The sequence below is a fragment of the Nicotiana attenuata genome, chromosome 8 (assembly GCF_001879085.1).
Source record: "Nicotiana attenuata strain UT chromosome 8, NIATTr2, whole genome shotgun sequence".
In the NCBI taxonomy this organism is placed as follows: Eukaryota; Viridiplantae; Streptophyta; class Magnoliopsida; order Solanales; family Solanaceae; genus Nicotiana; species Nicotiana attenuata.
In genome coordinates this window covers 26,297,744-26,310,979 of record NC_031996.1, presented here as the reverse complement: position 1 = coordinate 26,310,979, position 13,236 = coordinate 26,297,744, and the positions used below count along the sequence as shown (strand labels likewise).

At 37.1% G+C, this 13,236-nt stretch overlaps 1 protein-coding gene across 1 annotated transcript; it reads left to right on the top strand.

Annotated features, from left to right (window-relative positions):
- On the top strand, window positions 266-6,691 carry LOC109231100. Its single transcript, XM_019396658.1, has 3 exons — window positions 266-413; window positions 4,918-5,008; window positions 5,521-6,691. Exon 3 carries the CDS (start codon window positions 5,638-5,640, stop codon window positions 6,382-6,384), a length of 747 nt encoding a protein of 248 aa, XP_019252203.1. The 5' UTR covers window positions 266-413; window positions 4,918-5,008; window positions 5,521-5,637; the 3' UTR covers window positions 6,385-6,691.

The window sequence follows — 13,236 nt, the reverse complement described above, 5'->3', positions numbered from 1 at the left end:
AAAAAAAAAATAAGAAGAAAACGAGAAAAAAGAAGCAGAAAAGAAAAAAAAAAAAGAAAAAAAAGAATAAAAGAAGCATAGAAATAAAAAAGAATTGGAGAATAAAGAAAAAATTTCCCTATAAAAACTATTATGGATAGGAAATGTAATTAGTTTATGGATAAAAAAACAAATTGGTAGACAATGATAAATAATTTTGTTTTTGTAGGTAACTATGTCAAAACCCCATTTATAAACTCGGACTATTGTTTAACTATCCGTCCGAACTATTTTCAAACAAATGAACGCAAGCTCGACCCAAAATTCCAATTGCATTTAGCTTCAATTTCTGCGAGATTTTCTCTACAGGTCGCTAAAACTCCTCTGCCCTGCCGCTAATTAGCTGCTCATATTCACCTCTCAAGCAGAATTAGGTATGTTTTTTCTCTATCGAGCTTTGTCTCTATAATCCATTTTTATGTGTCTAGTTAGCAAAAACCCTTATCCCCTTTTTGCAATTAATTTTAATGGTAAACCACAAATTTTAGTGAAGCGGACCATAATCTTGTTATTATTTCCTGTTAGTTTGCTTCCCTTGTGATAATGGCTTGAAATTGTGGTGGTACTAATTTGAGTTTACGTATAAGAATCAATTTCTTAAAATTTTTAAAATGATTAATTAAAAGAACTTTACTTAGCTGGGGTTTAACCTAACTGTTATTCCTTAAAAGAGATGAAGAAGCAAGGCTCCATATTTGGAGAGTTGTTATAGCAGAGTTATTAAAAGCCATTGCTTCATCTCTTAAAGTGCTCAAGCGAGTGGAGCGAGGGTCACCAGTTCATGGGCTAGCCAATGTGCTTCGAATATTGCGCGCTTCAAACAATAATGTGCAAAGTGATCCCAACGCAATGTCACGACCCAAAATCCAACCCAGGTCGTGATGGCGCCTATCGTGTTACAAGGCAAGCCTATTTCCCAAAATATTACTACGAAATCGATTATAAGAAATTAATAAAATATTTCAACATTTAAATTTTTCATAAACTAAATTAACTCTAAATATAATGTAAAAAAAATACGGAAAACGAGCCCCAAACATCGGGATGTCACTAAGTCATGAGCGTCTAAAACTATAAACTAAGATATATAAACTGTCTAACTGTCCAAAAGAAGAAATGACAAGAGGAGTAACAAGGTCTTGCGGACACTAGCAGCTACCTTGCAATCTCCACCGGCCTGAACTCAACGATCGCCGCGCTCTAACTCACCTGGATCTGCACATAAAGTGCAGGGTGTAGTATGAGTACAACCGACTCAATAGTAACAAAAATAACTAAGGAACTGAGCAGTAGTGACGAGCTAAGCAAAACAGTCCAATTATTTATTTTCACAATTTACAATAAACATGAATAAACAAGTAAATTCCATAAAACCAACAAATGCCACAAAGAAATTAACAGGTATATGCAGCAACATCAAAAGTAAATGCAAGCTCACAGCAATGTCACTCCATCACTCATCACTCGCACTCAGCACTCAACACATAACACTCAATTCACTCAACACTTTGCGCACACTGGGAGTGTGTACAAACTCCGGAGGGGCTCCCAAAGCCCAATCGCTAAGCACGAACAGCTCACGTGCCATAATATCAATACCTGGATCCGCACGGGCAGCTCACGTGCTACGCGGACAACTCACGCGCTATGGTATCAATACCTGGACCCGCACGGTCAGCTCACGTGCTACACGGACAGCTCACGCGCTATGGTATTAATATCCTCACAACCAGGCCCTCAGCCTCACTCAGTCATGTAGCTCACTAGCCTCACCATCATCAACAAATAAGGAAACACAACCCACATCAAGTATCACAACATATCAGCAAAATAATAGAGATTGAGGTAAACATGTACAATAATTTCTATGACTGAGTACAAACAACGTGAGCATGAATGAAGCCTAAACATGATCTCTAACGTGAAGGCAGACAAGTTCAACAACAAGTAAACACATAACCACAAATAATAGCCATTAGGCCTCACAGCCTCACGGGACGGACCAAGTCTCAATCCCTCGCGGCGCACACCCACACGCCCGTCACCTAGCGTGGGTATCACCACCAAACAATCACATGATATCAGTTTCTCCGGGTTTATACCCTCAAAGCCAGAGTTAAAACTGTTACTTACCTCAACCGCGTAAAATCCTACTCCAGGATGCCCTCGTCCCTCGATGCGGTCTCCAAAAGCTTCGAATCTAACCATAATCAGAATAATATTATCAACATGGCTAGAGAATCAAATTCCACAATAAAATCTACAAAAATAGACCAAAAATGCGGAACCGGCCAAAACCCGGCCCCCAGGCCCACGTCTCGAAACCATTCAACAATGGCAGAATCAAAACCCTCGTCCTCTCCCGAGTCTAACCATATAAAATTCATCAAAATCGGACTCCGTTTGGTCCCTCAAATCCTCACATAAAACTCTCCAAAACTGTAACCCAAACTCCCTCAATTTCACTTTGAAATCATCAACCAAATCCCAACAACGAAGATGGATTCATGAAATATAACCAAAACCGAGTAGAGAACACTTACCCCAATCCATATGGTGAAAATCGCCTCTAAAATCGCCTAAATCCGAGCTCCCCAACTCAAAATATGACCGAATGAACAAACCCTTGTTTTATATATTTTTCTGCTAGATATTCTGCCTCGTTTCTCGTGCCAAACGATCCCGAAACTCGCTTTTTATGCCTCAATGGATTCCTTGTGAAATTTTAGTCAAGTTAGGCTTTTGAATCACTCAATTTGACCTTATAATGAAGGAGATAAGTTGGTTTCAATATTTGCAAATAGTGCAGATTTTTAATTACGCCGTCAGTGGCAATTTCGTAATAAATCCGAAAAATCTGGCAACCTAATTCTTAGTAAAATGACCATAAAATCCTCGTACGATGTCCAAATTCGACGATTCTTTTTGCTAGGAGTCTGTAATTACGATACGGATCTAATGCTTCAATCAAAAAGGAAATCGGAGCTCATTTGTTCAATATGATATTATTTATGCTTGAAGAAACGGCGTCGAAACATAAGAAAAACGAGCGCAACACAACCAAAACCTATCCGAAATTCACCCGAGGCCCTCGGGACCTCAACCAAAAATTCCAACAAGTCATATATCACTACCCGAACTTAGTCGAACCTTCGGAACACCCAAAACAACACCAAAACACCAAATCAACCTCAGATTCAACATTCAAGCCTAAGAACTTCTGAACTTCCAAAACTCGCCAACGACGCCGAAACCTATCAAACCACGTCCGAATGACCTCAAATTTTGCACACACGTCACAAATGATACTACAAACCTACTCCAACTTCCGGAATTCCATTCCGACCCCGATACCTAATTTTCCGTTGTCGACCAAAATCGCCAAATTTCTAACTTTCGCCAGTTCAAGCCTAATTCTACCACGGACCTCCAAATCACATTCCGGACACACTTCTAAGTCTAAAATCACCCAACGCAGCTAATCGAATCATAAAAATCCAAATCTGAATTCGTTTACTCATAAGTCAACTTTCGGTTGACTTTTCTAACTTAGCTTTCTATCTAAGAGACTAATAGCCCGTTTGGCCAAGCTGCAAAAATCAGCTTATTTTGAGAAGTGCTTTTTTTTCAAAAGTGCTTTTCTCAAAAGTACTTTTGGTGAGAAGAAGTTTGTGTTTGGCTAATTAGTTTGAAAAGCACTTCTGAGCAGCAATTAGTGTTTGGCCAAGCTTTAAAAAACTGCTTCTAAGTGTATTTTTCTCAAAAGTGCTTCTCAAAAAAGTGCTTTTGGAGAGAAGCTACTTTTTCCTACTTCTCCAAAACTGCTTCCGCTTCTCCTCAAAAGCACTTTTTTTCCTTCCAAAAGCTTGGCCAAACACCTCAATTTTTGGCCAAAAGTGCTTTTGGCAAAAAAAAAAGCACTTTTGGCCAAAAAGAAGCTTGGCCAAACAGGCTATAAGTGTTCATTTCACTCCAAAATTACTCCGAACCCAAACCTACCAACTTGATACAACTCAACAAAGCTGGACAACGCATAAATAAGCATAGATGGGGGAATCGGGGCTATAACTCTCAGAACGACTGACCGGGTCGTTACACCCTCCCCTCTTAAACAAACGTTCGTCCTCGAACGAGTCTAAAACATACCTGAAATCACATGATATACCACATAATTCAAACACTCACAACGATGATTTCTAATCATAGCAGCTGCCCAAAACCTATGTTGTCGGACTCTCCGAAAATGTGGCAGGATACGTGTCGGATCCTTCAAAAGTAGTGCATTTTTTAAGGATCCGACACTGGTGCGGCTACATTTTGGAGAGTCCGTGCAACATAGCCCAAAACAACCAAACGCTGGTAATAAACCTCTTATTAGACAGAGCCTGAACAAGCTGTAATATTGCTTATATGTCCGTTGGTGTCCCTATTAGTGGGATTTGTGATTTGATGGCTATGATGCGAGTATGATATGACTGCGAGATTGTGTTCGGATTGATCGAATGTGACGAGAAGAGTTTACTTGAGATGTAGCTCTTACTCCATTTTCTTGAAAGTAATCGGTTACAAATAGACAATAGTATGGAGAATATTCTCCTTCTTTTGTTTTGGGGATTTCTTCCCTTTGTCTTTCTTTTTGCACGAAAATGTTTGAGAACATGAGGAGTGGGGGAAATGGAAATAATGCTTTCTTTCTTTTTATATCATGCTTTGAAGGTGAAGTAATCCTTGATTCCTTGGGTGACTGAAGTCAGGAAACCATTGTGAATTTGATTTTTGGGCATTCAGTTTCATAGCTTATCATAAGGTTTCCTTTCTGTTTTCCTGGTTAGGCAGTTATATATCGGGATTGGCTCAGTCTTGGTTGCTTTTATGTAGGTGGTTTGAGAACATGATGAGTACAGATGAGGCATTAAAGAGAACTTCCTCCCATCCTCAATTGGTTGTGTTGAACAGGTCATTTAACTTGGTGAGAATTCCTGTCTGAGCTTATTTAGGATGTAAGTAAGATGTGTTTAATTACCTATGAATGATTGGTATGCTTGCTTTTGACTTGGTGAGGGTGAATAAGTGTTAGATTCAAATCGGCACTCAGCAACTGATTCAAAGTCTTGAGTGTGCAGAAACTAGAAATTTTGGTTCTTACCCAATTTTGAATAGGAGATCTTAGGATTTTTTTTATTAAGCAATGAGGTGACAAAGTGGATTCAAGGGTTATGTATATAAAAAACGGGGCTAGTGTATATCAAAGAAAAGCAGGGAACTCACATTTTTTCCTCTTCTACTCTTCTTTTAGAAATCATTAACTATTGCATACTCCTTGTTTGCTACTTCCAAAAGTCAGAAAAAGTTGGGTATTTCTCACATCAGGTCTCTTTGCTTATGATTTTTGTTTTTAGCTTTTAGTAAGTTTAATTCTTTCCTGCTATATCTTTGTGAAGATATGAATTTTATTGGCTTTTACTCTTGGTCTCTTGCTAGGTGTAAGTGCAAACGAGAGCTCTACTTCCCACCTGACTCTTTTTTCTTCTCCGGCACTCCTCTCTTTTTGACCGTTCTGGTTTTTGGAGCTTATCTTCTTCAGAGTGGAATTTGGAGATGGGGTTTGATGAAATGGAACCAATTTTTGGGAGGGTAAACGCAGAGTGGTCAGCACCTCACAAAACCCCATTGAAGCCTTTCCTCTTTCATGTTCACGGGCTGCGAAGTGATCCCTCTACTCTTCGTGTCTGTGCCACTGACTTCCATTCAAATACGTGGGACTCTTTGAAATCTGCCCAGGAGCTTGAAGATATGAGGGACAGAACTGGTATAGGAGGCTCTTGGTCTGACTTTGTAGATTACCTTATAGCTTCCGTAAAGTCTGAAGATGTGAAGCTTGTTATGGATGGACGGTCAAAATTTGGAGGTGCTGCACATGCAAAATTGGTTGCTCAAAAAGCAAAGGGGATGCCAAGAATCGCTATATCACTTAGTAAACTTGTGGATACTGCAGCAACTGAGGCAATGGCAAATCTTTCTCTGGAGCTCCACAAAACATTTACAAATGTACATAATTTGCTTAAAGCTGAACAAAAACGATGCTCTGAGTTGACAAATGTTTTGTCAGAAGAAAAGCAGGAAAAGAATGAAAACGGCCAGTACTCAAAAAGACAGAAATTGCAAAAGATTACTGACAAAACAGCCCCAGATACTGTAACCGTCAGTAGCTCACTGGAGTCTCCAGATAAGCAAGCAGCGCAACCTCCCTCTACAAAGGCGACTAACCGTGTGGTACCAGCACATCGTAGGGCCAGAACCCGAGGCGTTCTTTTGCATGATACTGAAGATGAGACGCAAGATTAGGAAACACTGTCATTTATCTCGGTGATTGATGTGAAGCAATTTATGCTTTTTCTCTTTTTGTAAAATGTACAGCTGTATGATGGAAAATATGGAAGATTTAGGGAAGACAAAGTGTGCTACGATAAAGTCAAGATTTATTTCAGATTGGAGTTGTTAGGCTCAAAGAGAAACGATTAAGTCAACGTGAAAATCAGTCCTTGACTCCTTGTTTGTTGCCCGGTTGAAACACTTCTATATTTCCAGGTTTGGCAATGTATTGATCTTATGTTACTCCTTGGTTGAGGAATGAATTGTTAGTCTTGGACAATCCTCCCATCTTGAGCTAGCTTTTGGGGTGGAGTTAGTCCCAGTTTTCATATTTTCACATGGTATCAGAGCCAAGCCCATCCTTATTCTCTCAATTCATTAGTAAAACAAATTCTGGTTCAGGTTATCAGGTATCTAGTATATGAACTGCAGGTACTAGGTTCCATCTGCTATAACTTTGTCAAGGTATTATTTCCTTTCCGTACCATTGTAAATTTTCAGTTAAAACGTTGTCTTTAGGAATGGGAAAAGCTATCCTGAAAAACTGAAAAGAAAAGTAAAAAGCTATCCAACAGAATTTGGAATGAAAATGGATAAAAAAAAATTCCCTTGCCCAACACCCAAAAGCTCAAAGCCCATTTCCCATGCAAAAAAAGAAGTGATGAAACTAGTGATAAAAGAGAATGTTCTGAACATGTGGGAGCAACACACGTTTAAGTAACTAGTGTTAGAATGTCCCGAATTGGTTGAGGAAATGTGTTGTCTTGTATAATCATGGGTCATTGTAACCTCATGAGCTAATTCTGGAGTCAATTTAGACCAAACGTTTATTTTCTTAAGAAGTAGACTCTTGCATCTTGTCTTTATCAGATTATATAACTGAATGAACTTCTATTATGTTAGATTTTTACATAATTTGTGCAAATGTGATAAGATCAAAAGTTGAATTTCTTGCACCTAAGGTTGTGACTTAGTGATCAATGAAGTGGGTTGAGAACCATGGGTGGGGTCTCAGGTTCAAATTCGAGCGAGGCAAAAATAGTATGTGATTTCGTCTCATTTGTCCAGGCCTTGGTGGATAGAGTTACATGGTATCTGTCAGTGGCGGAGGCAGGATCTCTACGAAGGGGGTTCAAAAAAAAAAAGTTAAAAAAATTTGTAGCTAGTGGGAATTGAACATATGACCTTAGGAAGGTTTTGAACCTCCTTGGCTACTAAGCTACACTTTTGGGCAGTGTTAAGGGGGTTCAAAACTTAATATATATAGGTAAAAAACCAGATTTTGCCAGAGTGTATTTTTTTGGTGAAGGGGGTTCGGGTGAACCCCCTTCCGCCCCCCCTAAATCCGCCCCTGGTATCTGTGGTGGCGGGAGATAGCAGATACCACTTAAATTTAGTCGAGATGCGGGCAAGTTGATTTGAACGCCACGGTTACATAGAAAAAAGGTGGAGTTTCCTGATCTCTGGTGCCTGATATTAGCTGGTTTTTACCATAGAAGTCTGTCTTGCTAGTATTACATAAAACTTCAGTAGTATAGTTTCAAACTTTCAAGCAAAAGCTAGATAATCAGGAGAGAAATTGAAATTTCACAGCCCCTCTCTCCCATGTATGAGAAGAGATGCGTACTCTACTTCAACCAGAGTTTAGGGACTCCCCTTTTGTTAGTTTTAACAATGACATGCTACACTAATCTACATCATTCCCAATATCACTCTTGGTTGGAAATAATTTATCCACATTTCTGAGCCCTGAATATCGTTCAAGCTCAAAGTTTATATCATTTGCTTTCTTTTTAATGGTGGTGCTCGGACCAGTTTGCTGCGAGCACCTTGACTATTCCTCTAGGTACTTGTCATCTTCCACTTTCCAAGAGTAGTTTTTCCTATTTCTTTTGCTTCAGTTTTTTTGTTATCCTGATGTCGTTAGTACTATTTTGTGTTACTGATTCCGTTTCATGGTTTATACACTATTATTTTCTTTTTAACAAATAATGTGACTATACTTCTCATGTCTCTCTACTTCACAAGATAGGAGTAAGGATACATATACTACCCTTCCCAGATCTCACTTGTGGAATTATACTGGATTTGTTGTTCTTTTGCAAAGTATTACGAATATAATAGAGTTCGAACTATTTTTGAACTAGTAAAATGTACAAAAATAGATTTTTGTTGTTTAGTTTCTAGAAAACTTGTGGGACATTTTTGAAAAACTTGTTTGGTCTTCAAACCAAACAAAATTTGAACTTTTTGAGAGAAACTGTAAATCCAACCAGAGTACACTTTAATCTTGCGGACATATAATTATGTGTTGGTAGTTCAAGGTGCTTTGAAGATAGAGCTAACACTGAACAGAAGATCAAGATGAATTGTATATTTTTATTTCACTTTGGTGTAAAGAATCTCTGGTAGAGGATGTAGAGTCTATATTATTGGGTTTTTTAAAATACCACAAGTCTGAGTTTTGTGTTTTGCTTTTTTTTTTTTTTCTTTTTTCAGAGGTCTTGTAACTATCTTTAACCTTTAGCATAATCTTTATTCTAAAGATTTTTCTACTTAATTTATAAAACTTGTTACCTTCTCAAAAAAATAAAATGTGTTGACAATTAAAAATTCTATAAAATCGTAAAACACCTTTAGTTTTTGGGAGAGGAATAATGTAACCCCTTTATTTACATTGGGATAGAACCTCTCTTGCATTATTAAAATAGATAGAGGAACAAGCGGGGGGTTAAAACTTAAAATATTTTGAGGGTTTTACCTTTATACAATTTTATTTTATTTTGAAAATATTTGAAATTAAAAAAAAAAAAAAAGTGTATCAGCCTATCAGGCTTGAATATCTACACGGCAAATATATGTTGGTAAAGTTAGGCTTCAAACCTAATTTAGTTCCCAGGTTACAATTCAATTCAAATCAATCTTAATCCAATTAATAATGCAATTCAATTTCGGTCCCATTGTAGTTGAGTTTAATTTAATTCAGAAAACATGTTTTGGTTTAATTCAATCCACATATTTACTTCAGTTCAGTCTAAATTTTAATTGTCCAATTTTTCGATAGATATGGGATAGTGACTTTTTCTTTTTTATCTTTTTTTTTTAATAAAAAAAATAAAAAAGGAATAGGACTTATAGCCTGTTTGGCCAAGCTTCTCAAGAGGCCAAAAGCGCTTTTTTTCCCAAAAGCACTTTTTTCCCTAACTTGAGGTGTTTGGCCAAGCTTTTTTGAGGAAAAAAAGTGCTTTTGGGAAGAAGCAGAAGCAGTTTCTGAGAAGCAGAAAAAAGTAGCTTCTTCCCAAAAGCAGAAGCAGAAGCAGTTTTGACTTTTCTTCGTACTAAAAATGCCCTTAACAAAATATAGTATATACCAAAATAACCGTTAAACCTAATACTTAGGATGTTAATTTATAAATATTTCTTCTTATTTTTAGGATAGCTTTCTATATATAGTGACTTTAGCGGTGAATGCTTTTATATTTATTGAATGCTTTTTAATATATTTAACTTATATTAAAAGAATTAAGTATTTTTTAATTTTATTTTCATATTTTACTTAAATAAAATGAAAAGATTTAATTATTGCATGTAATAACAAATTTTTGAGATTATTTATTTACTTATAATATTAACTATAAAGTAAATCTATTCATGTCCTTATTCGTAATTTGATACTTAAAAGCACTTTCTGAAAAGCTTGGCCAAACACAAATTATTGCTCAAATGTGCTTTTCAGAGTAATTAGCCAAACACAAACTGCTTCTCTCCAAAATTACTTTTTTCAAAAGCACTTTTAAAAAAAACGCTTCTCAAAATAAGTTGATTTCTCCGACTTGGCCAAACAGGCTATTAGACTTTGCAAAGGAAAGGAAACTTGAAGACTAGTCGGTAAATGATAGGGACCTTGATTATTGTTTGTAATGTAAAAGAAAAATAGTGAGTGACAAAGATAATGATCCAAACAAATCATTTTAACTACTCTAAGAAGCTGCCATATGGTATTGTTCTTCAACCTAAAGTAGACTATTACATTTTCCATTCAATTTCTTGTTTCATTCATAGGCTTTAATATAAGTTGCATGATCTTTTTGTTAATTAACTATGTTCAAAACAAAAAATCAGTAAAAGAAAACTTAGAACAGAAATGTAAAATATTTCGAGCCCACTTTGTTTTTGTCCTTAAAAAATTTTATCCCCTCGTTATTGTCCAAGGTATTTGGATTAATTCCTCCCGAAATCGAACGAAAAATTATTCTGTAATAGCGGCATTACGAATCATGAACTTCAGCGTACTGAAATAGCGGAGCAAATCACACAATGCAGACTCTTTTTGATTTTAAAATAGGCAAAATACATAAAGACCCCATTAAACTTGTCCAAAAAACACAGGTTTGAAACAATGAGGTCTTTATGTATTTTGCCTTTAAAATATGCAAAAACTTTGGAATTTCTGTTATAAAAAATTTGAAACAATGCCTTTGTATTTACAAACAATGAAGGGTGAAATGAAGAGGTACAATTCAAAAAAGTGTTTTTTTTCGTTTCTTATTCATACTCTTTAAAACGCCCAGCACTTATGTGATTATCGATCTAAAACTACTCTCATATTACATACTTATGGTAATTTTTACCATCGCTCTATCATTATCAACCTTGAATGTTATATCAGGATGAGGATTCAATCATAGCGAAACAAAAGAGAACAAAATAAGAGAATGCTAAGAGCAGAGAGCTTATTCAGCACTTCACGACCTTAATCGAGTGATTTTTATATTTTAAAGGAAAAAAGAGACATTTTTTGTCTATGAAGAGAGGAACAAAAAACGAAATTTGAGTGAGATTTCAACCTATAATCATTAAACTCAATGTGACTCTGCCAACCTAATGTTGAATATCACATGTGTTTAACAAACTTAAACATATAAAAGTGCATCTTCAACTCTATGCTACTCTATAGCTTTAAGTCGCATTTTCACCTTTAATACATACACATATAAAATAGAGGTGTATCGTTTAATTACATGTTTCAACTCGAGGGACCAGACCCGAGTTCGAAGACAGAGCACGATACCTGTCGAGGTCGAGTATGCTCGACCTCGGAATAGTACCGTTATGGACTTGTAACAGAATGAGCTAGATTCCTGCCACGTCCCCAAGATCATGGCGCAAATCCCTGAATATGATTGTACGATTCCGTATTAGGCGGTTAGACAGTTGTACCAAGAATATTCCTTACTGCAAATAGAAATATACCTTATTTAGGGTTCCCCTATTATATAAAGGGGACCCCAATCATTATAACATCATCTCATCATTGGCAAGAATATACTATCCTATTTTTCTCTCTACTGTTCGTCAGAATTGTCCTTTAGCTCTACTGCTCTTACTTTACTTTTCTTACTTAATTGTTCTTATTGTTCTGAACCTACCTTGAGGTCATCACTACTGAGTAACATTGGTTTGATTCACTTGTTTCTTTCATTTCTACTTCATATTTCTTGATTATTAGTTGGTATTGAATCTAATCACATATCTTTAAAACCACAAATCAAATTTAATTGTTACTCGTATTTTCGAGGTAAATAGTTTGGCGCCCACTATGGGGCTAAAGATAATAGTGATTGTTCTTTACTGATTCTCATTACACACGTTATTTTTACACTTTTTCTTGTCAAGAATTTTTTATTCTCGGGCTGAAACATGTTTAGCTCACAAAATGCACCTGTTCATGACAACGAATGTCTTGGTGAAAACAATATATAGGGGTCGGTGTACCATCGATAAACCCTGGAGAAGTGCCAAACATGGAACCAGTTGATGTTAGTTCACATATTGCTCTAAACGCGGATTTAGACACAAACCCCGGAGGGAGTGTACGCAGGGAAGCCCGACCTGGTGGCCAAGGAACACAAGGAGTGGGTGATGGGGGAATCAGCCTCCAAGTGATATTCGAGATGCTGCAAGCTCAACAGATCTCCATTGCTCAACTTCAAAGTCAAAATAAGACTTCGAGTGTAGCTGAACATGAAAACAATCGACGTGCTGAGCCAGCGCCAGAAAGGTCAAATGGAAATAACTCGGGGGCTGATCCCACCATTATGAAAATGCTCGAAGAGCTCACTAAAAGGATCGAGTCCGGAGAAAAGAAAATTGAAGATAATGATAAGAAGGTGGAGACTTATAACTCCCGTGTAGACCAAATACCGGGGGCATCTCTAGTTTTGAAAGGATTAGATGCTAAAAGTTCATACAAAAACTATTTCCCAAAGTGCGGCTCCAATGCCTATTCCTAAAAAGTTTTTCATGCCCGATATACCCAAATATAACGGGACAACCGACCCTAACGAGCCAAATTAAAGGCTACGGCCAAATTAAAGGCTACGACCATACTAAAGACTACAGCCATATAAAAGTCTACGGCCGAAATAATGCGGCTTGGAGACATCCGACTTCCGCCATAAATAAAGGCCTTCAAACACATTGAAAAAACCGGTTAAATCAGGCTACCCTTGGCAAAAGCAAAATATAAAGGGCTTCGATACATTCAGCCCTAGAATAATCTAAAGGCTGCGATAAACATCAGCCTTCTCAAAAACCTCAAGAGGTTTTTGATTATGTTTACACAAACAAACTATTAACAGGGTTCCGATTTGCCGAACCTTCGAAAAACCCAATGGGTACGAAAAACACATGCTAAGGCATAACAAAATTTTCACTTAGTCTTTTAGCCAAAAAGAGGGAAAAATCATATAGCCATTCTAGAGGCCGAATCGGTCCAGCTTAAAGAGCCTAAGGGCCAACTTAAAGAGCCTAAGGGCCAATTAA